The following is a 22,779-nucleotide window of genomic DNA, read 5'->3' as shown; positions in this document are numbered from 1 at the left end:
ACTCATTGAGGTAACCAAAATAGTGTCTCATGTTGCAGTGCAGCTCTGTGTGGCTGTTTGTGTACTACAACCCAAATAATAGCATATTGAATATGCTCTCATTTGTGTTCTATTTAATACCTGCCTGCCGGTGACAGTCCACAATTTTAGTCTTGTGTTGACTATCTACAAGTATTATTTCTAGGGTTACTTGAAAATGTCATGCAAAGTGGCTTGCGAAAGTATTCAGCCCCTTTTTGACCTTATGCCACATTTTGGGCTTCAAGAAAGAGATATCAAATTGGATTTTTTTTCTGTGAAGAATCAACACCAAGTGGGACACAGTCCTGAAGTGGAACAAAATGCAAACAATATTTTATACTTTTTTTTGGAAACGAAATGTGGGGCTTGCAAAAATTGTTTTGTAAACTGTCTTGTATGTCTCGTAAACTCGCTATATTGCAGCTCCTGCAGGCACTGTGGGCGTGTCCACTGAAAGTGCTGAAACCTTTTTCTGCTCAACTGTCAGATGTCAGTCAAATGCCTGTACAATGGTCAGGAAAAAATGGATGCTCCCCTCTCTGCCATCTTTCATAAGCCCACACATACCTATATGTTTGAGATGCAAAAAATACAGTTAAAGCCTCGGGTGGCTGGAATACATCTCAATGGGTTGTCGCAGGACTTTCCCATGACAGCCGCTCTAGCGACCACGCTAACGTGAATCTATGATCCACACAGTGGCTGTCAAGTTGAACTAATTTTTTATGAGTTCAGTCGGCATGTAGCAGCCATCATTGAGTAATGAGTGTTGAGACATCATGACGCCGATTTCAAATCCGTTTTGCAGGCTTTCGCCTTTCAAATGCCATTGCATACAAAAAAGCACATAGATGTCCAACGTAAACCATGTCACAGACTCAATTTGACCTAGGCTTTGCATAAAAGAGTGGGCGCAAATGGATTTTGATGGCATGGGACCGAGAGTAGGATCTTCCCAGAATGCGGTACAATTTAGCTGAACAATATTAAAATGCGGGGCGGCCCGGTAGTCCAGTGGTTAGCACGTCGGCTTCACAGTGCAGAGGTACCGGGTTCGATCCCAGCTCCGGCCTCCCTGTGTGGAGTTTGCATGTTCTCCCCGGGCCTGCGTGGGTTTTCTCCGGGTGCTCCGGTTTCCTCCCACATTCCAAAAACATGCATGGCAGGCTGATTGAACACTCTAAATTGTCCCTAGGTGTGAGTGTGAGTGCGAATGGTTGTTCGTCTCTGTGTGCCCTGCGATTGGCTGGCAACCGATTCAGGGTGTCCCCCGCCTACTGCCCGGAGACGGCTGGGATGGGCTCCAGCACCCCCCGCGACCCTAGTGAGGATCAAGCGGTTAGGAAGATGAATGAATGAATGAATGAATATTAAAATGCACGGTCTTTTTCTTGGTAAGAGGGTTTTGCTGGCCTTGGATCGCGTGTGAAGGTGTGCCAGTCACGCGTTTGTTGGGGGCAGATCGCGCAATTGTCCGCTCCATTCGAAATAATAAACCTGTTGTCGTCCTCGGCCGGCTGCCGCAGTCGATGATCACTTGCGCATGCAGGCAGCATGCAGCTCCCGTGGCGGTTATGTAAAGCTAACGGGCTGCCGGTGCACGGCCAGATGCTGCGGACCGTGTGCTGTGCGCGCACTACGATTTTGATGTATGCACACCGTATTTCGTCTGTTCGATAGCCCTGCGCGTGAGTGGCGGGGGCGTACGTGTGAGTTAATTGTGGGATTTCGAGTCCATCTGCCGGCTTTGACGAGAAGGAGGGCTGGCAGCACAGAGCCCGCCCTTAAAGCTCACTGCTGCATGCAGAAGACACGTCCACCAAACGCCCATCGGTGCTTTTGGGTACTCTGCGGAACCGAGGAGAGAGGGAAGAGTGGAATCTCATCATGATTTAAACCAAGCTCGTCGTCACCACAGCGGCTATCTGTACATGCTTGCGTGAGCTAAGCCTTGCGCAGGTAGCGAAAACACAAGAAGAAGGCGAGGAGGGTGGGGAGCGAGCTGAAGCCAAAAGCGGACAAGTCCAACGGGTCGTGCGTGCGATGCCATTCGCGGAGGAGGAGATACAGGCGGCCGGGAGCGCAGGCACAGCTGGGGCGGCACGGAACCCGCCGCCGGGCCAAGCCCCCGTGGGGGAGCGCGCGGTGGGCGCCCTCTGGTCCTTCGCCAAATGCCTGGGCGCGCTGCTGCCCGTCTACTTGGCTGGATATTATGGCTTCAGCATCACCCTAGTCCTGGTCGGGCTCGTGGTCTACATGGGCTGGAAGCACGGTCGGCAAGATAAGGCGAGGAGGCTCAACGCGGCCATGTACCTCCTGGAAAACGAGGTGGAACTCACCACAGAAAAGATCTTCCGATTCAAACGGGATCTGCCTCCTTGGGTAAGGACGATGTGAACTCACTCTTACACCGCCGTGGTCGATCTCCGCAGGTTCGCGTGTCCGAGGCAGCCTGCAGTCACGTGTATTGGCGATTGCTTTGGGTGCTTTGAAATACCTACGGCAGAAGTTAGTTATCATTTACACCCAGTTCCTGTGACCGGCACATCCCAAGTATGCAATAACCGGCAAATCAGTCTGAACAGAGCAGGACTTCACGTGTCAGCTTTGCAGTGGGAAAAGAGGGAACGATTTGCAAGTTAACACGTGAAGAAAAATACGCATGGAGCAGCTCCAGAACTCATGAGCCGTGGACCACCATATCTGGATAGAGAGTGAGAGAGGGAGGATAAACTGCGTGTGCGTGTGCGTGTGCGTGTGTTAGAGTGAAAAAGACTCTCCAAATCTCCATTGAATGGTCTCAGACACGATGTGAGAAATAATAGGATGACAGTCTGAGCTCAGTAAGGGGCAATTTCCACTAACACACCCAGGAGGGCTAATTATTGAAATGTGAAGTAGCTGCTTGGAGCTTTTCCAGGGCCCGAAAGGGTTCCCGAGGTGTAAAACATCACGTGTCAAGGGTACAAAATGCATTGTCGCCTTCACTGTGATCTATTACTTTCGGAGTGTGTTTTTGGCTCCAATTCTTGTGTTTCTCTGACATCTCATGCCATTACTACTTGACAAATTGCATCAGAATTAACATTCACCCTATCAGTGTTCAGTGAGGGATTTAGAGGGGCGATGCTCAGAAGAGAAGTTTCAAGCAAGCCAAGGCATCTTCATTTACAATATCTCGCACGTTTCATACACAATGTGCTTATCAATGTGTGTACTAGCAAAGACAAAACAGCTACAAGTTAACAATACTGCAAAGCAAAGCAGAGATGAAAAAGTAGCTCACAAAAATTACCTGCGCATACAATGACACTTTTAAAAAAACATTTAAATGTAAAGAAATAAAATGAGGTTTCTAAAATAGCTAGAAGAAAAACAAATCACTTAAAAATGACTTCATCAAAGGTATGGGAAAAACCTGGATTTAAAACATTCGGTTGACTTTAATTCTGTTGGCAGCTTATTCCATTTGTGTGCAGCGTAACATCCAAATGAAGCTTCACCTTGTTTACTTAGAACGCTGGGCTCCACTAATTGACCAGAGTCTGCAGATCACAGAGCCCTACTGGGTTTATGTTCCATGAGCATTTATTTAATCTTTTCAGGACCCAAAGCATTCAGTGATTTATCGACCAGTAGCAGAATTCCCAAATCTATCCTATGGCTAAGTGTGAGCCAGTGTAAAACATTTTGGACTGGAGAAATATGTTCTGATCTCTTTGTTGTTGTCAGAACCTGAGCTGTACCCTTCTGAATGTGCTGCAGTTGTTTGATGCTCTTAAGACAGAGGTGTCAAATTCATTTTAGTCGCAGGCCAATTTGGAGTTACGTCTTACCTCGAAGTGCTCTTATGACAGTGAAACCACAAAATTATCACTTGTACACAATCAATTAATAGATTGTTAGCTTTGAAATCAGTTAAGTCAATTATAATAGTTTGTTCAATTATTATTGTCCAAGTGAGTGTAATCAGAATTATTGCAAAATCTCAACGTTATTTATTAAACATGACAATTTGACATTTTGGTACTGATTTTAGCAAGTTGACACACATGATTTGGTTTCGCGGGCCACATAAAATGTCCTGGCGGGCCGGATCTGGCTCCTGCGCCTTGAGTTTGACATCTGTGTCTTAAGAGTTCATCGAGTTTGGATTTCTCTAGCAAATGATGAAAATTGACCATCACGCTCATAAAACTTTTATTCAGCGGACAGACAGTGTTTTCTTTAAGTCACCTTCTAACAATTTCATACATGTGTAAAAAGGACTTTAACCACTGTGTAATAACAATAAATGAAACTAAACCACAAGAAGTGAGCAGAGGGGATTGCCTATGGTGAGTCATGCTTTGTAACATTTATATTGTCGTACTAGCTTAAATCAATAAGCCAAGTGCAAATGATGTGCTCATCCTTCACTCTAGGTTCAGGTCTTCTTTGATTCATGATGTTACTTCAGCCTTATGTAAATGTACTGGGCTGTTGGGCCCAATAAGCCTGCGACTCAATTCACTTTCCACTTATAAGCTTCATCATCAACTCTTGCCTCTTTACCCTCACTGACACGCCCCAAAAAAATTCATAAACAGCCAAAGAAATAGCAAAACACATGTGGTCTCCAACAAAATGCTCTTTGTTCCCCAAGATGATGGTTGGATTGGACTTTGGCTTTTTCACTATTCAAAGCAATTATGCTAAAGACTAAAGCTGCGCGAGAGTCTCCCCAGTTATTTTAGCTCCCCTGTCATATTTGAGTCCATGCCTGACTTTTGTTTATTCTTCACAGGTCAACTTTCCAGACGTGGAAAAAGCAGAGTGGCTGAATAAGGTCCGTCGTATTTCCTTGTTTAAGTGTTGGTTGTTATTGTTACATTTGAACAAATTCTGCATCCGTGACTGTTGTCTGGCTGCATGTGCCCTGTGACTGGGGGCAGACCCGGCCGGCCTCACGCTCATAGTCAGCTGAGATGTACTGGACATATGGTCCATAATAGATGGAGGGAATGCTGCTATTTTTAAGCACATCACACAACTTGACAAGATGTCCCATAATTTGCTTGGAACAACAGGAAAATTGACAAGCAAACACAGCGTAAAGAACGCTTGAGGTGACCCTGCTCCCTTTGCAGCCTCTCCATCAATGCCGCATGCAGACTGCCGGTACGCATTGGTGTGATGAAGCCGCAGGGAGAGTGGCCGGAAGGATCTCTCAGCTTGTCTGTCTGTGCAGAAACCTCACATCAACAAAGGCAAAATGTGCATGTGAATACTAATACTGCAAAGTGTCCTTGCGCAGGAGCAAATATGATGAACTCTAATGTCAGAGGCCTGCATTGTTTGAGAGTAATTGGTCCAATTCGTCTTTCAACTGTGGAGATTTGTCCTCGTCTGCAAACCCCCCAAAAACTGCCTCTCTTGTAGTTAATACAAAATCGACTCCGCCCCTTCGCCGTGATGGCTGCTGCATGACCTTTAGTGTCTCATGATTTTTGGTGCCCGTGTGACACGCTGGAGCCCGAAAGCATCGGCAGGCAAGCTTATGAAGAGTTTGGGGGTGGAAGTCAGTGGAGCGCAAAGCTCGACAGTGGCCTCACGCTACACTTCACACCCAAATGCTGACACCGTCAACACCAGCGTGGTGCAGCCGGCAGGGAGCTTTTTAGAAAATCAACATTGTTCTGGGGTTGTCGCTGTCACTGATTTGATGATGGAAACCTGAAAGTCTGCACGTTTTTTTTGGTTAAGTGACAGTGTCTAAAACGTATGAAGTGGAGAGCACATTTGCTAAATTACAAAAATGAAGTGGTGGTGATTGAGAGCAGCACTCAGGTTGTTTTCTCTGTGACTTTTTTTTTTTTTTGCAGCTGCAACGGATATCACCAGCTTGTGTACTACCCTTTTGCCCTTTGCTGTCATGTGTCGGTGGATAGTCGCTTTGCTCTTACGCAGATGCAGCATTATAATTTCCCAATTTTAGTCCACTTACTTTTCTGTAATCAGGAAATACTTGTTGAGATGAAAGGGATTTAAAAGGAAAACAGTGTTGTTTTGCTGTCTTGTTTCCATGGCAGCAACATTTTGGGAAACTTCTGTGCACCCGAATCAACAGTACAGTTAAAAATAACTGTTTAGCAAATCTTACCAGTTTTTTTTTTCATCAGAGCTCCAAATATACTTTTTTATACTCATTCCAAATCTACCCTTGTTTTTTTCCTCAAGCCTATCAGGTTTTAATAATAATAAAATTGTATGTAATATAGTAATATGTTTAGTCATATTTATGAATGGTTAAAATTAGCAGCTGGTGGATTTTTTTTTTTACTGAAACTTAGCTATAAATCAAACGCATGGTGAAATCCGCATTACGCTACATTATATGTGTCACACTTGAAAACAAAAAAAAGTTAATCTCAAAAACCTGATGCGCTAATAAAAAAAAGGAAAATAATTTTTGAAAAAGTCTGAAAAATGTCACCGCGAGCTACATACGCTCCAGTTTTTTGATATTTTTCTCAGTTTATCAGATTTCTGTGTTCTTAAAAAGATTTTGTGTTACAAAATTATGTTAAAAACTCAACTGAAATTAATTGTATTTGTAGAGTACTTTAGAAGAACCACCACTGTATACAAAGTGCTGTACGTGGAGCAAAAATAATTCATACAACAACAAACAAACAATAAATTAATTACAAAGACAGTAGAAAGTACGAAAACAGTCAAATTAAAATTGAAGTCTCACGCTGAGTCAAAAGCCAAAGAATTAAAATTCGTTTAAGACAAATTTTAAAGATGGGCAGCGAGAGGGCTTGGCTATCAGCGGATGGGGAAAGAAAGGGACCAGCTACGAAAAAGGCTCGAACTCCACTTCCTACTCGGTACCTAGAATAGTGTGTGGTCCGCAAAGCTGAGGTGGGTGGCGGAGGACCTCACAGAGGTAAAGTGGAGCGAGACCATTTAAAATTTTGAAAACAAATAATAGGATCTTAAGAAGAACTCTTTAATGTATGGGTAGCCAGTGAAGGAATGCCAAAGTAGGAGTTATGTGCTCCCTCTTACAAGTACCAGTCAAGAGGCAAGGAGCGGCATTTAGGAGCGACTGGAGATGCTTCATGGAGGATTGGCTGACTCCAAAGTAAAACGGATTATAGTAATCCAGCCGAGATGTGACGAAGGAATTACTGTTCCAAAATGCTCTTGAGTAAGGAGAGGCCTAACATTACAAAGTGTTGAAAAAACAGTAGCCTTGCATATTTATCTTTTAGTGGATCAACTTTCTTTGTTTAGATCCTGCAGCAAGCCTGGCCCTTCATAGGCCAGTTTCTGGAAAAGTTACTTCTGGAGACCATCGCTCCAACCATCCGAGCCTCCAGCATTCATCTGCAAACCCTGAGCTTCACCAAAGTCAACCTCGGAGACAAGGTATCAGATCAGGCATCCCTCACAGTGTTCTGGGTAATACCATTTATTTTTGCTTTTATTTATTTGCTCACCTGTTGTTGACCAGTAAAATGATTTAGAGTGATACATTTGGTTTAGTAGCTTCTTCACTTCCCACTATCACGAGTGGCTTTGGTAATTGCAGCTGTTGTGTTGACAGGCCTTAAAAGTGGTTGGTGTGAAGGCTCACACAGAACACGATAGGAGACAAGTCATGTTGGATTTGTACCTCAGGTAATTATTTGGTGTTAGAAACCAGTCGATCTAGTCAGACCTTGAGATGGTCCTTCAGTTCAAGGTGTTTGTCCTTGTATGTTTATTTAAGACAAAACAGTCTCATAATCTCCTCGCGTCAGCTGCTTTCCTTTGTCAAACACGCGTCTTCCTGCAGCTACGCTGGCGACGCCGAGATCAACGTAGAAATCAAAAAGTACTTCTGCAAAGCTGGGGTCAAAGGAATTCAGGTGTGGATTTACAGCGGTGCCTTGAGATACCATCATACATACACACGCTCGCAAAACACTCAGATGTCAGATCATCTTTCCTCATCGAAATGAGGGGAAATGCCGCTGCTGCTGATGATATTTATAGGCAATGCCGAATGTTGTATGGTAAGACACTGATGCGCAGGTTTGGCTCATGTATTGATGATATCCAAAGTAAACTTGACTCTGTTCAAATCATACTGTGCACTTCTGTATAGACTACAGGCCACCTCTGGACTCATTATGCAAGAGCAAATATGCATGGGCTGTCTGTGGCCTATAATGCCACTGTGCGGGTGCTCTTACGAACACCTCGGTAGACTAATCCGACTTGAATAAGATATACACAGTTTGTGCATCATGAGCAATTCATTGCAGTTTTTTCTACTGAGTGTCATTTGGCCACCTGGGTCAGTAGAATATGGTTATGAAGACCAACGATAAAGTGTTTGACTCAAATACTGTAAGCACAAGTCCCGGCAGATGATTGGATGGAAGGAGCCTGCTGTAATCAATGTTTTTCACAGAGACTAAAAAATGTATGCCTGTGAGTGTTGTTATATTGTTTGTGTACAGGTGTTGCTGCACGTTCAAATATCCGTTCCTTAAAGCTTTATAACACGGCCACGTTGATGCTAATCATTCATCCATCTGTGGCATTTCCCGTTTTGTGTTGGCATTTAAATGAGCAAATTTAATGACATAGCTATGTGGTTGTTTTTAGTGCACGCCATGTAGTTCTACTTGTTTTAGGTTTAGTTTGACAGTACACTTGAACTGGTGGTGGCCATAAAGAGCGTGAGGCCTTTTTTTAATTGAAGAATTGCTCACTACTGTATTTGCCTTACTGTCAATGTCAGGTCTTTGCTTGCAAGTCAAGGCAAGAAAAAATGTCCGAAAGATAACAAGTAATTAAAAAAAAAAAGCGAGTCTTGTCACTGGTATCTCAAGGCACCATCGTGGACTATAAATTGTCATGCATGCCGAGGTTCTGGTGCAATGACTTAACCACTGTGCTTCTCTCTCTAGCTCCACGGCAAGCTGCGTGTGATCCTCGAGCCTCTGATTGGAGACATTCCACTGGTGGGAGCCATCACAATGTTCTTCATCCGCCGACCTGTAAGTTTTAACTTCGACTAACTTTCACTCAGCATTATTTCCCAGATTGCTTGTGTGTGTGTGTGTGTGTGTGTGTGTGTGTGTGTGTGTGTGTGTGTGTGTGTGTGCGAGTGTGCGTGTGTGCGTGTGTGCGTGTGCGCGTGTGCGCGTGTGCGTGTGTGTGTGTGTGTGTGTGTGTGTGTTTGTGTGGTGCATAGTTGTTTTTCTATGGCTTTATCCGACGCTGTGGACAATTATAGAGCATTATCCCAAACATTGAGTGGGTTAGTTTTAGGTTTTCGAAACCCAACACCACCAACAAGATGACTTTAATTTTGTCTGGATAAGGTGTCTGACTTTTGCAGGTGCCCCAAGCACAACCTTTAACCATGAAAAAGAGCAAAACTAAATCCAAAGTGTCAAGTTTGCAAAGTGTCGGCGTGCTGCTCCGCGCTGCTGAATGGCCTGTCTGAGCTTTGGGGGCGTGTCATAGCAAATGGTCAAGCGTTTCTCATTTGCAGACTGCATCTCAATTCTGATTGTGTGATAGAAACTGGAAATCAACTGGACTGGTCTGACCAACCTCTTGGATATCCCCGGACTGAAGTGAGTTGACCAATTTCCTTTTTACCCCGCACAGCAAAGTTGTCCAAATGCTCCATATGAGAGATGCATCAAGCGTTTTTAATATTGCCCCCTTACCCTTTGAGGTAACCACAATATGAGAAATATTCCTCAGTCTGATGAAGTGCACTACTACACAACAGTAATAATGATCACAATAATAATGCTGATGGCGTTAGTCAAAAGCCAGGATTGATGTTGCAGTTGTTCAGACATATTCAAGTGAATCTGTTATTCAGTGTATTTTGGCATCTGAATCATTGCAGATTTTGGGTCGATGCCAGCCTTGCATGTTGCAGCCTTTGGTTCCATTCATGTTTTTGTCTTTATTGCCCACCTTGTTTTAAGACTTCATTCATTTGAAGACCCACGTGTCATTGTTTTTACAATAGAATAGTAGAAACCTAAATGTGATTCTTAAAAAAAAATGGGACTCAAAAAAGCTCATTTTTTTTCACAATTGAAATTGAGTGAAAATCCGATTCAGGCGCTGTTATGACTGTGCATAACATGTCAGTTTCAAAATTGTATTCTCACTGCACAGCCAGCGAGCTTTGTTATTGAATGCTGCCGCCGTGCCCAACGTTGTCGCCGCTTTCTGTTTTGTCAGTGTCCTTTCCCCGCGTGTCCCCAACATCATCCTTGCATTCATTGCAGTGCCATGTCGGACACTATGATAATGGATGCAATTGCCTCCCAACTGGTCCTTCCCAACCGTCTCACCATTCCCCTGGTGGCCGACCTGCAGATTGCGCAGCTCCGCTCTCCTCTCCCAAGGGTAACTGCCTCTGTACTACATGGTGGCCCGGGGAACTACCGGTAGTTGCAATCCATGTTGCCGGCAAACACATAACATGACTGCCCCGCAGCAGGCTGCAAATGACGTCTTTCTGCACGTGTCTGCAAATGCCAGGGAGTTGTGCGTATCCACCTGCTGGAGGCCGAGGATCTAACCGCTAAGGACACTGTCATCAAGGGCCTGATTGACGGCAAGTCAGACCCCTATGCTGTGCTTCGCGTGGGAACCCAGATCTTCACCTCACACCATGTGGACAGCAACCTGAACCCGCAGTGGAGGGAGATGTATGAGGTGAGGCTGGTGTGTTTTAATGCAAGAAAAAAAAAGCAGAAACAATGTAAGTTGTATACCAACAGTTGTGAGTCACATGACGCGTGCTCTTACATTCCAGAAGAATTTTAACACCTTCTTTGGCAATTTGCAACATGAACTTATTAGCTAGCGATGCCCTACACACAAAAAGCATGTTCCATTTTGGCTCGTCTGCTCATGTGCCGCTTTAGAGTGCCTCATTGGCTGTGAGTGTTGTGCGCGTCTTAGAGAGAAGGCGTAAGAGTGTGGGCTACGACTTTGGCTGGCATAACTGCTTCGTTGTCGCAGTGCGGAAATGCCCCGCGACAACTCGTCATAATATCTTCCAGCTGGATATATTCTCACAGCTCTAACATGCAGTTATGTGACGTAGGACAGATGCTACACAAAGTATTTTCACGGTCGTAGTACAGTAATGGTATTTGATTGACAGCTGACAGTTGAGCGGTGTGGGGTTTGAGCATATTCCGCAGAAAGTCCAGAGAACAGATTTATTACCATTTGAAGTCTCATTTTTGGGCTGTTCACTCACATAATTTCTCCGTGGCGTGCCACATTTACAAAACATGTTTAATTTCACTTTAGACAGGCTGAAAATGTTAGGAAGGAATCAAACTAAAACTATGCCCACAACATGAGATAAGTAGTGTTGCCAGGCTAAGTGAGCGCTGTACTTCATCAAACGTTGGAGTCATAGGTTATGTGGCGCTGCTTTTACTTCCTTTCATGAATAATTCAGTTGGTTTTTGTTTTTGTACGCATCACCCATTTTCATAGACAAACAGTTTTGTCAGTGTAGTGAAGATTTATCTTCACTGCCAGCAGGAAATCACAACTTCTGTGATAAGAAAGTATTTGCGGAAACGTTTCTCTCATGGGCATGCTTGTTTTCTCCTTTGACTGGGGAGGAACATTTGTGACGCTCTAAAAAGTTCAACCAAAACTTACTCGAAATAAGTGCTTCTGAACCTTTATTCAATGATGTGCCCCTTGTGAAATATTTATTTTCAGGCAAATTCCCCAAACCAGCTCAAAGCAATTTTCGATGTGGGGGGGGGGGTACTTAAAAGTGAATACTGTGCCATCAGTGTCTGATTAAAAAAAACAACCCAGAACTCCATTTGTAGTGCTATCGCTTGAACTATATGGAAATTAAAATAAAATATATCACTGAGAATGAACCAATACAGTACATCTTTTTTTATAGAGCGCCAGTGAGACATTTGGGCTTGTGCCTCACTGAGGATCTTTGTTGTTCTCAATGACAGGCCGCCAACGACTGTGATCAAGCTTTTTTTTTTGCATGAATGCTACTTTTGAAATAGATTTTATATTCTCACGTACCCGCAGTGATACGTGTAGCCCCATTTCAGACTCTCTGCTCTAATGGAGTCAACTGAGTTCAAAAGTCTTTTTTTTTGCCATTATAATGGTGTTGTGTTATTGTGGCGTGTGTGTGGCTGGCCCTGTGTTTTCTGTGTGTGTGTGTGTGTTGTCTATTTTTGTGAATGTGCGTGTGTCAGGTGATTGTCCATGAAGTACCTGGTCAGGAGTTGGAAGTGGAAGTCTTTGACAAAGACCCAGACCAGGATGACTTCCTGGGAAGGTAGCTTACTTCTTCTGATGATGTCATTTGTTCGTCTCACATCATGTCGCTTGCTTGGTGTTGAATCTGTCTGGCGATGCGTTTGGAGGGCCTTGTACATTTCAACCGGCTTTTGATGTCTCTTTCAGAGTCAAGGTGGATCTTGATATTGTGAAACAAGCCAGAGTTGTGGATGATGTAAGTTGTTTCTAATGGCTTCAGCGTTCAACATTGTTGTTTTTGTCTCACTCTTGCTCAAGTGATTCAACTCGAAAAATGCCTGAACAAGATTTTTGTAATTCTGCTAGCATGTGACATCACACATGGATCACATGAAAATTCTTGTGAGCCTCACTCTGGCACCCGCTTTTGAATTGAAGTCTGCGATTAAAAAGGACAAAAAAATGTCTTGTGTTAATGTGAGTCGGATGTTTTTGTGTACAGTGGTTCAATCTGAAGGACGTCCCATCCGGCAGCGTTCACCTCCGGCTGGAGTGGCTCTCTCTGCTGTCTTCTGCTGACAGATTGACTGAGGTGAGAATGCACAATGTGTGAAGCAAAATCACCACACGTCATTATTATAATGCACAGGATTACTTTCTTCCAAAGAGAATACAGTATATTTATTGGGAAAGAAGTATCACTGAAACCCCTAGATAGTCACGGTAGCAGTAAAGACTGATGTGCGATTAAACATTTGTGACGCATCAAACGGACTTATTGTAAGGATAAAAAATTTTTCTGTTTCTGACACTTTTGGATAATGGATCAAAATGACCCAGGGCTATCGTTGCTGAACACGAGTGTTGAAAAATGCCACATATTGTATTTATAGTGTGCGTTAAAGTGCTCCACGGTGAAATGATCAAGTTACAAAGTATCAATTTATGAATTCAAATTAAAGAATTGAAATATTTACTATTAAAGTAATTAATCACATACCACCCATACGTTTGCCATTTTACGGGCAATGTTTTTTATTTATTTATTTATTTTTAAACTTGCAGATGTCCATGGAGCGACCGGCGTATTCATATACAACAATAACATTTAAGTATTTTAATTTAATATTTGTTTGTTCTGTTCATACCAAATACGGACAGTACATGCTTCAAATGCTCAAAGGTAATTCACGCTGTAAACAATTTAAGTGAGAAATATTACGTTGTTAGTGGTACAAATTGTTGTAGTCATTTAAAAGCATCACCTTGTCCCCTCCTCGCCTACATTTTATGTGCGCACTCTAAGTGCATGACTGATCTCCAGTCTCCTCCGTCATTTTGTGTTTTGATTGCCCTCATTGCAGAAAATCCATCCTCACAAAAATTTTATTCAGTGCTTTTTGGCACTCTCATAGTATTCATTGCATCATTTGCGAGCCTTTCACTACTCACCAAAGTAGACTCGATACGTGAGAATCATCTGTAGCAATAATGATTTAAGTAGAGCAGTTATTGTCTCTTCAATGCAGCTTTCTTATCTTGGAATTTGCTGGTTCTTCTTTTTCCGGCTCATTATTTTTCATTTTCCATTTTCTTTTTAAGACTGATGAATTATGTTCCTTTTTGCGCATTTTTCTTCGCATGTGGGCTTACTTTTTTACGACTGTATATGTGACCGAGATTAGCGGTTTGACGTTTGAACAGAGGCACACGTGGGTGCATCTTATTTTTCCAAATAAAACCTGTTTCAGACTCTGATGACCAATATCTTTTGTTCATTCTCAAACATCCCACATACAGGTATCGGTCCGCAACTCTGTGGTTCTGGGACCACTGATGCAGACTACCCGCTGATAGTATAACTTGCCCGGGGGCTGACAATGCACGTTTAAGAAGTGGGGCTAGTTGTTGTAATTAATAGAAATTCTCTCTCATCACTTCTTCTTTTTGATTTGTCCTCCAGGTGATTCAGAGAAACCAGAACCTGACCAGCAAAACCACAGACCCACCATCTGCTGCCATCTTGGCCATCTATCTCGATCAGGCTCACGAGCTACCTGTAATATCGTTGTCTCTTTCAAACAGTCTTGTTTTTTTTGTTTTTGCATTTGCACACTATCAAAATGCTTTTATCGTGTTTCAGATGAGAAAGGGCAATAAGGACCCAAGCCCAATGGTGCAAATTTCCATTCAAGATACAACTCGAGAGAGCAAGGTAAGGTAGGACTGTGCTTTTTGTAGCAGACCATCAACCTGCTAGCAAAATAAAACGTTACCCCTTTTCTTGACAGAAGATCAGTAAACAACTGCAACTCATTCAGAACCATTTTTGACCAGGACAATAAGATCAGAACATAGGACGCCAGTTAAAGACTTCACACTAGCTGTCGAAAAGATTTTAAAATTTTGCTACTGGACTATAAATCGCTGAATGGTTTAGGTCCTGATTACATGAAAGAAAAACTCATGGAACATAAACACTGTAGTGCGCTGAGACTCGAGTCAATTAGTGGAGTTCCAAGCAAACACGGTGCATCAGCATTTATCTGTTCTGCTGGACACAAATGGAATAAAATGCCCACAAAAGTGAAGTCAGTCCGAATTATAATCAGGGTTAAAAAAAACTTTGCTCTTTGCCCACATGTCTGATGAAGGTCATTTAGAACATTTTTGTAAAATTGATTTTTCCTAAATATTTTTTTTTGTGTCATACGTTCTTGAATAGCAATTTTGACCAAATGCTTTTTGTTTCTCTGCTTTGCTTTTAAATGCTGTGCATTCTTTGTATTTTAAGTGTCTTAACTTCTTTTGCCTTCAAATGTTGCTTTGCAACTATGTGAAGCACTGTGAGTTACCGCGTGTATGAAATGTGCCGTCTTGCCTTGCCGCCAGACTTGCTATGGCTGCAGCAACCCCGTGTGGGAGGATGCGTTTACCTTCTTCATTCATAATCCTCACACACAAGATATCGACATTCAAGTAAGTGATTTGATGATTGACTTTCTCCACTCCACCTGGATTGATTTTTTTTCTCTTCTCTCTGGTTCTTGTCACTCATCAACATGGATGCGTTATCATCGCGTGTCCCGCTGTTCCCGCCGTGTATGTCAAATCAGGTGAAGGACGACGACAGAGCTTTCTCCCTGGGCAGTCTGACCATCCCTCTGGCTCGTCTCATGGACTCCCCTGAACTCACCATGGACCAGTGGTTCCAGTTGGAGAATTCGGGCTCAGCCAGCCGCATTTACATCAAAATTGTTCTTCGGGTTGGTTATTTAGACACCAGCTCATAATGCACAGTGTGGTTCGTTGCTTGTTTTTTGTTGGACATGTGCCAGTACAGTAATTATATAATGGCACAAATTCAAACACTGCTCTGTTGAAAACGACACAGATTCACCACCACAACTTCTTCATGCTTTTTTTTCATCCAATTTTGCATCCCAGTGCTCTAAATTCATAGTTGCTTTGAATGCAATGGTGCAAACTATTCCTCAGGTTGTCAAGCAGGATAAGCAATTTTTCAAAATGGCAAAATCGTTAAAAAGGGCTATTGTTGTCCATGAATATCGCTCACATCTTAAAGTCACGGTCACTTTTTTTGCACCGTGACGCTTAAAGCTGTGCAGTGTTTATCTGACAAAGGTGAGTGAGTGACTTCATGGCAACTTTTGCCGCTGACAATCTCTTGTATGTCTCCAGGTTTTGTGGCTAAGCGATGATGCAACACCCACCACACCGTCGCCCCACCCATTAGCTCCTGGTTCAGGTCCTGGTCACGGGGGGATCACAGCAGAACTAAACCCGATGGGGCCTGGCGGCTTAGCCAAACCGCCACCTTCACGCCCGCAGCACACCACGCCTGACCCAGAGTTTGCGACTGAGGTAATTAAAAAACCAAAGGTTTCAGCTTTGGAACAAATCTATTTACAGGTACTACATATGATAAAAATGTAGGTTTCGTTCTTTCAAGTCATTCTTTAAACCACTGGCAACATAGCTCCCTAACTCCAAATGCAAACATTGTCATTTCGAGCATTTAGTTGCAGAAAATGAAACCTGATCCAAATGGCGAGACAGTCGCGTTTAAATAAAAGTGGCAAGTATGTAAGCATAAGCAAAGTGCGGTTCACGCGCGCCACTAAGGCAAGGCCGGCTTTGTCCATAGGGAGTGCTTCGAATCCATCTGCTGGAAGCCCAAAACCTGATCGCAAAGGACAACTTCATGGGGGGCATGGTGAAAGGCAAGAGTGACCCATATGTCAAGATCCGTGTGGCTGGTTTGACCTTCCGCAGCCACACCATCAAAGAGAATCTCAATCCGATCTGGAATGAACTCTATGAGGTTTGCTCTGCCTCTCATTTTGTGCCTGCTGGCGTGGCTCCCATCACGTCATACAATGTTTGTGGGATTTGCAGGTGATTCTGACTCAGCTGCCCGGCCAAGAGGTCCAATTTGAATTATTTGATAAGGACATTGATCAGGATGACTTCCTGGGAAGGTGAGTCCTCGCTTTACAAAGCAAAACGCTCTCTTCTACAGCAGCCATCTGAGTAACCTCTTTGCAGGTTCAAACTGAATTTACGTGATATCATCAGTGGACAGTTCATCGACACGGTGCGTGGCATGTTAGAGTTGATGTGAAGCGTATGTCTCGGAAGTGGTTGATCGATGGCAATGTTCTTGTCACAGTGGTACACTTTGAACGACGTCAAGTCCGGTCGAGTTCACCTGCTGCTCGAATGGCTGCCCAGGGTGTCCGAGCTTCCCAGACTGGAGCAGGTTTGGCTGAAAATAAAATCAAATACCGGTGAAAGGGAATCTGTGGACTCCCATATTCAGCAATACGCAGTATTCTATTTGTATGGACACCGTAATGTCAGGGAATGGGGGCAGGGATATTGTGGACAATCTGGACTCTATTGTTTCTCATCCTCCTTTTTGATAATCACTCTGAATGAATCTCTCTTTCCCCTCCACACCTCCCCGCAAAGATTCTGCAGTATCAGTCGCAGCAGATATTCCAGAACAAAGTCGTGCCGTCGGCAGCCGTGCTCTTTGTGTATGTGGAGCGTGCTCATGGCCTGCCAGTAAGATCACATCATCACATTGATCTCATGGCGCACTGGCTGAGTATCAGCATGTTTTTAGAACACTGCAGTATGCAAGTACCTTTGCAGTCTGGATTTATTATGCATACCATAACCATATATGGGAACGTAAATGAGTATATCAAATATACCTGCTATATCTACACAACTATTATTTTTCAGTTGAAGAAAAGTGGAAAAGAGCCAAAAGTTGGAGCCGAGGTTGTTCTAAAGAATGTGTCCCACCGTACTAAGGTAAGGCAATGCCTTTTTTGTGTGTGAGGTGAGCCCTCCACGTCCTGAGGTCTGTCAACTGATTTTTGCTAAGGTCTATGAGAGGTCCACATCGCCTCGCTGGGATGAAGCATTTCACTTCTTGGTTCGAGATCCCAGGGATGAGATGCTCACCGTGAAGGTGAGAGTCATCGACTTGTTCTCACTTTTGAAGAGATGAAGCAGCAGCCGGTGAATGTGTGTGTGTTTCTCGTTAGCTGTCTCACAGCTGGGGCCAAGCTCTCGGGTCCTTGACTCTGGCTCTCAAGGAGGTGATGGCTGAGCCCAACTTGGTGCTGGACCGCTGGCTTGCCTTGGATGGAGCTCTGCCCGAGAGCCAGATCCTACTGAGGGTGACCCTCAAGGTGCTGCCAGTGCTGCCTGCATATTTAATCTCAGTATTTTTTTCTTGATGTACAACTGAGCAAAACCAGTCCATTCTTTTTAACTTTCTGTAGTCCAGAGTTGTTTCAGATGTAACAAGTTGTTGTGTGGTCTGCAATCGCACCGAATGTCTTGTAGATCTTGGACACACAGTTGGCGGTATGCCGCAGGGCCCCGGGGGATAGTGATGGCGTCACCGTCATTCCCAGATGGGATCCGTCCCATCTGGACCTCAGACACCGAACCGGATTCACCGTGTGAGTAACCATCACTCCATTGGGAAACATACTCACCAGCAATCAATACTCCTGCTACCGCTGGTAGGATATTAATGTGATAAATGCATTCTACAAAGGATAAACATGATGCTAATTTTGGGCTTCAGGAGCAATGATGCCACAACCTTTTCAAGCCAGGTGAAGCTCACCATTGGATACTCCACAGAGGAGAACAGGCTTTTCATCACTGTCCATGCATGCAGGTCTCCCTTTGTACTGCCACATGTCATATCACATTCATATTTTCCACTCGCTAACGACTCCATGTACTGTACGTACTCACAGAGCCCTGATAGCCTGCTCCAAAGACGGAGCTGACCCTTATGTTACTTTCATGCTGCTGCCTGACAAGAAAGCAACCACAAAGAGGAGAACCGCCACCAAGAAGAGGGACCTTAACCCAGAATTTAACGAGAAGTGAGACATTTTATGCATATATTAAATGCGTAGGGTCTAAGACATATTTGGAATTATGCACCCAACAAAAGATTGACTTGCTTGTGTCATTTCACACTTGATGGTTTTGGCTGGCACTCCACAGACTAAACTACCGGTACTTGTATGAAAAGCCATTCAAATGCATTTATTTTTGCCGTGATGCTACCTTTCAGCGATGCCTTGATTCTGCCATGCCCTATTCTGTAGGTTTGACTTTGACCTCTCATTGGAGGAGTCAGCACAGAGGAAGCTGGATCTCTCTGTCAAGAACAGTGTCTCCTTCATGAGCAGAGAGAGGGAGCTGATTGGCAAAGTAAGCATTACTGTACTATCATGATGAACCGCATCCTGCAGTAAGACATCGTACTCTCTCTTGCCATAGCTGTCGCACTATGAACTGAGTGTCAAATCAGGAGCTGGAGCACATTGTTGCACCCCCAAATCGTGCCCAATGGCTAATTTAAATTTGCCAACAAAATGGCTAATTTATTCCGCTGACATGTCGATGCCACCAGCCAAAGTCTGCGCTCACCACGACTCGCTCAACAACATAAAAAGTCTTCTCCGCAAAGTCTTTTCAGAGGTTTCTGACAGTCATGAGTACCGTATTTTCACGACCATTCGCCGCACCGTATGGTTGAGCGCAGTCTCATTAATGGGTGCTATTTCTGTATTTTACACATAGACAAAACGCACTGTATTATTGGCCGCAGTTTTAAAGTGGTAAAACATACGCCAGCTTATAAACATACGGCATGCATGCGCGCACGCTAAAAACACGTTAGCTTGTAGCATGCCAAGACATAAAGATACAAGCTAAAAACACGTTTTTAAAAAGGCAACGGAAGCAAAAGTGAGTTCCGTTGTATTCTATTTAGCCATCGTACAATGAACTCACGTTTTTCGATCAATCATCACCCAAAGTCCTCATCCTCTGTATCAAAATCGAACAATTGTGCAAGTACCAGTAATCCATCAAAAACGCCGTGTTCCCTCTCGTTGTCAGAGTCACTCTCATTGCCATCTGGCTCCACAGAAATGTGCCGGCTTTGCCAAAAACTCGAACAACAGTGCAAGCAGACACGTTCGTCCAAGCAGCCACAATCCATTCGCAAATTGTGGCGTAACTCGCCCCGCGCTGCCTCTCACTCATTGTAAAGTTGTGTTTGCCATCGATCATCCATTGTTCCCATGCCGTTCGCAACTTTACTTTGAACGCCCGGTTGATGCCAATGTCCAGCGGTTGGAGTTCTTTAGTCAAGCCTCCGGGAATAACGGCAAGCTCAGAGTTCATTTGCTTGACTTGTTTTTTTCACCGCTGCTGTGAGATGGGCACGCATGCCAAAAGCATAACCAGTGGCTTGAAGTTTGAACTGAGCTTCGTAGGGGTGTCTCTTTGTAGAATTTATTTTCGGGGGTTCTTAGAAACCAAAACCAAAGTTGTTTCACTCTATACAGGTGTTGGTACCTGCTTGGGGCGACCCTTTAGCGTCCACTTACACGCCCACCCTTCCACCCATTGGCGGACTGTTCCCCCGCATGCCTTTCCTCTCTCACGTCTGCCTTTTCTCTCTCTCTCTCCCTCTCCATATATGTATATATACACGCCCACCCTTCCCTGATTGGCCGACATCTTTGCTGCATGCCTGGCCACAGTCACTTCCGCCTTTTCTCTATATAAACAGCGTGTCGGCTGTCAGTCAGATTTTGGAACTCAGCGCATATAAAGGACGCTCCGCACCATAAGGCGCCCTGTCCATTTTGGAGAAAATTTAAGACTTTTAATGGCGCCTTATAGTCGTGAAAATACTGTAATACAAGAAATCAAAGGATGAAGTGAATAAGCAGTGTAATCACCGATGTTAATCGTCATACAAGCTTTATGGCTGATGCGCCGTTTTCTGCAATGAAGCATTACAACTATTGAGTTTGAACAAGGTGAGAATAAGCAGTTTGAAAAGTGCCTGGATGGAGGGTCTAAAAAACAAATGAAAAAAAACTAAACAAACATCCGGAATCTTCAGACAACATCATGCTGCAATGCTACCGCAGGATGAGGAAGCAGTGGTAATACAAAACTCCTCAGACAGTTACAACACTTTAAGTTGTCAAAATAGGAAAAGACCAATATTTTTTCGTTGTTTAGTTTTTTTCTCAAAAAGAATTGACTATATTTGGGCATACGGGGTTGACAGTGAGAATATGTCCAAAGTTTGTCCTGTAAAAGTTGTTGAACAAAACAGTAACAGTCCCGATAGCTCTTTGATGATGTCGTAGTCGCCCACTTGTTTAAGCGTGACGTGTTCTACATCCAGTCAGAAAAAGCACGGTGGGGATCTATCACCTCGCATTCCTTGTGACTTTAGAAAATACATTGTAGCATACAGCACGTCACATGAAATTGCGGTGTTTGAAAGGGATTCTCACCAAGTTCCTCAATGCTTGCAGCTGCAGCTGGACCTGGACCAGATCGACATGAAGACCGGCGTCACACAGTGGTAAAGATCTCATTTGCTTGAAGCAATGCGGATTGCTCACGTATGCCAAGCAGTCAACAAGTCTTTCATCTTTGCAGGTACAATTTGGTACCGGAATCAACCTAGGAGAATGCATTGCTGCTCTTCGCTCCTGTTTCACGTTTCGTGTTGCTTGTGTGCTCTGTGAATTGTGCATGTATATTCAGCTTTAATGGCATCTTTGCTGAAGAAGGAAAAAAAAGACAACACATCTGCTCCATAAAACCGCCACCATCAGTATTTATGAGAGGAAGCTAAAGTCATTGAGAACGTTTTAGCAGTGCTGCATCCTTGCTGTCTTAGGCACATTCTTCAGTAGAACATTTGGCTGAGTAGATATTTATGAATGCAACTATGTTGCACAAATGACCAGTTTGTATGTTACATACAATGAAAATATATAAGCCTGTAAAAGTCCTTTTGCAATGGTATTCTCACAGCGGCTTAATATCCGAAGGTACGGCTATGATGTACAAATTTATAGCCTCCAAGATGACTGAAGGGGATTAGAGTTTTTTTTCTTTTTTTACAAATCTTAATACAAATCCCGATATTGCTTTGTTTGTGTGTTTGTATTGTTGCCTTAAGTATTACACAACTTTTAAAGGTTCATCAGTGTTACACAATTACCGGTATGTTCCAAATGAAGTTTTATATGCTTTGCGAGGAATATTGCTTTTTATAAATGCAAATATTACAAAATGAGACCCTTGTGTTGAGCTGAGAAACTGTAAGCAGTCTCAATCACTGTGCTTTTATGAAGACAAAACTTTGACAGCACTCAGAATTCACGGCATGCTTGCTTTCTTGCATTTGTCATGCTCGATGCAGCACTCGAATGCTGTTAGCCTAGTTTGTCTCACAGAGCAGCTGTTTCAGAACAAAAAAGTCAACACATGCAAAGAAGTAGTCATGGCACTTTGTGTTGCACGGCTGTCATTTGATCACCAAGACCTCTTGACCCTCACATGCATTTGGTCAAGAGAACTGGATTAATGGTGACATGGAAAACTGCTCCCGCCACCCTTTTTTTTAAAAATGTAATATCCATAATATATAATAATATCAGCTTTGAAGTTGTTGAATAAAGTTTGCATTCACACGATTGGTTTGTCTGTCTTTTCACCTTAACTTTAGTCCAAATGAATGCCAAACGTCCCACTGAAAGGTCGTAGAATCGGCAGACTCTTGTCAATATGTCACTCAAGCTATTGTCTCAACTATTGATGGAATCTCATTGTGTTTTGGGGATCCATCTCTCACGCCCCAAGATGACACCAAAGTAAAGTGAAGTAGTAACGTGTCAAGGAAGAATGCTGAAGTGATACAACTCATCTGATGTACTGTAATTCTTTGTATGGTATGGAAGAGCTAAATTTAATCTGGGTTGTTAGAAGACAGGGACTTTTAGGGGTTGAATTGCTGACATGATGCAGTACGAGAGAGCATCCCTTCACTTCTGGTGCTTAAAAAATCATGTTGAGCCATTTATTGTT

General features: G+C 43.5%; 1 protein-coding gene across 1 annotated transcript; it reads left to right on the top strand.

The window, feature by feature from the left end:
• Positions 1–1,667: 1,667 nt before the first annotated feature.
• Positions 1,668–22,388, top strand: esyt1a (extended synaptotagmin-like protein 1a). Its single transcript, XM_052057973.1, has 31 exons — positions 1,668–2,403; positions 4,808–4,849; positions 7,306–7,440; positions 7,619–7,692; positions 7,850–7,922; positions 8,973–9,062; positions 9,592–9,647; positions 10,323–10,443; positions 10,579–10,755; positions 12,300–12,382; positions 12,511–12,559; positions 12,806–12,895; positions 14,267–14,362; positions 14,447–14,518; positions 15,196–15,282; positions 15,420–15,569; positions 16,006–16,188; positions 16,472–16,648; positions 16,723–16,805; positions 16,873–16,921; positions 16,997–17,086; positions 17,299–17,394; positions 17,578–17,649; positions 17,723–17,809; positions 17,886–18,032; positions 18,190–18,308; positions 18,437–18,532; positions 18,615–18,746; positions 18,975–19,080; positions 21,216–21,265; positions 21,343–22,388. The coding sequence occupies exons 1-31, from the start codon at positions 2,065–2,067 to the stop codon at positions 21,368–21,370; spliced, it is 3,249 nt and encodes a 1,082-aa protein (XP_051913933.1). The 5' UTR covers positions 1,668–2,064; the 3' UTR covers positions 21,371–22,388.
• The last annotated feature ends 391 nt before the right edge of the window (positions 22,389–22,779 follow it).

The sequence above is a fragment of the Hippocampus zosterae genome, chromosome 2, assembly GCF_025434085.1.
Source record: "Hippocampus zosterae strain Florida chromosome 2, ASM2543408v3, whole genome shotgun sequence".
NCBI lineage: Eukaryota > Metazoa > Chordata > Actinopteri > Syngnathiformes > Syngnathidae > Hippocampus > Hippocampus zosterae.
This window is presented reverse-complemented; position numbering and strand designations above follow the sequence as displayed.

Excerpts from the sequence above, each read along its gene's own strand:
- esyt1a (XM_052057973.1), top strand. The coding sequence starts at position 2,065 with ATGCCATTCGCGGAGGAGGAGATACAGGCGGCCGGGAGCGCAGGCACA. Across the intron at positions 10,444-10,578 it reads TCCGCTCTCCTCTCCCAAGG|GGAGTTGTGCGTATCCACCT; the intron begins GTAACTGCCTCT and ends TGCAAATGCCAG. Across the intron at positions 14,363-14,446 it reads ATCAGGCTCACGAGCTACCT|ATGAGAAAGGGCAATAAGGA; the intron begins GTAATATCGTTG and ends ATCGTGTTTCAG.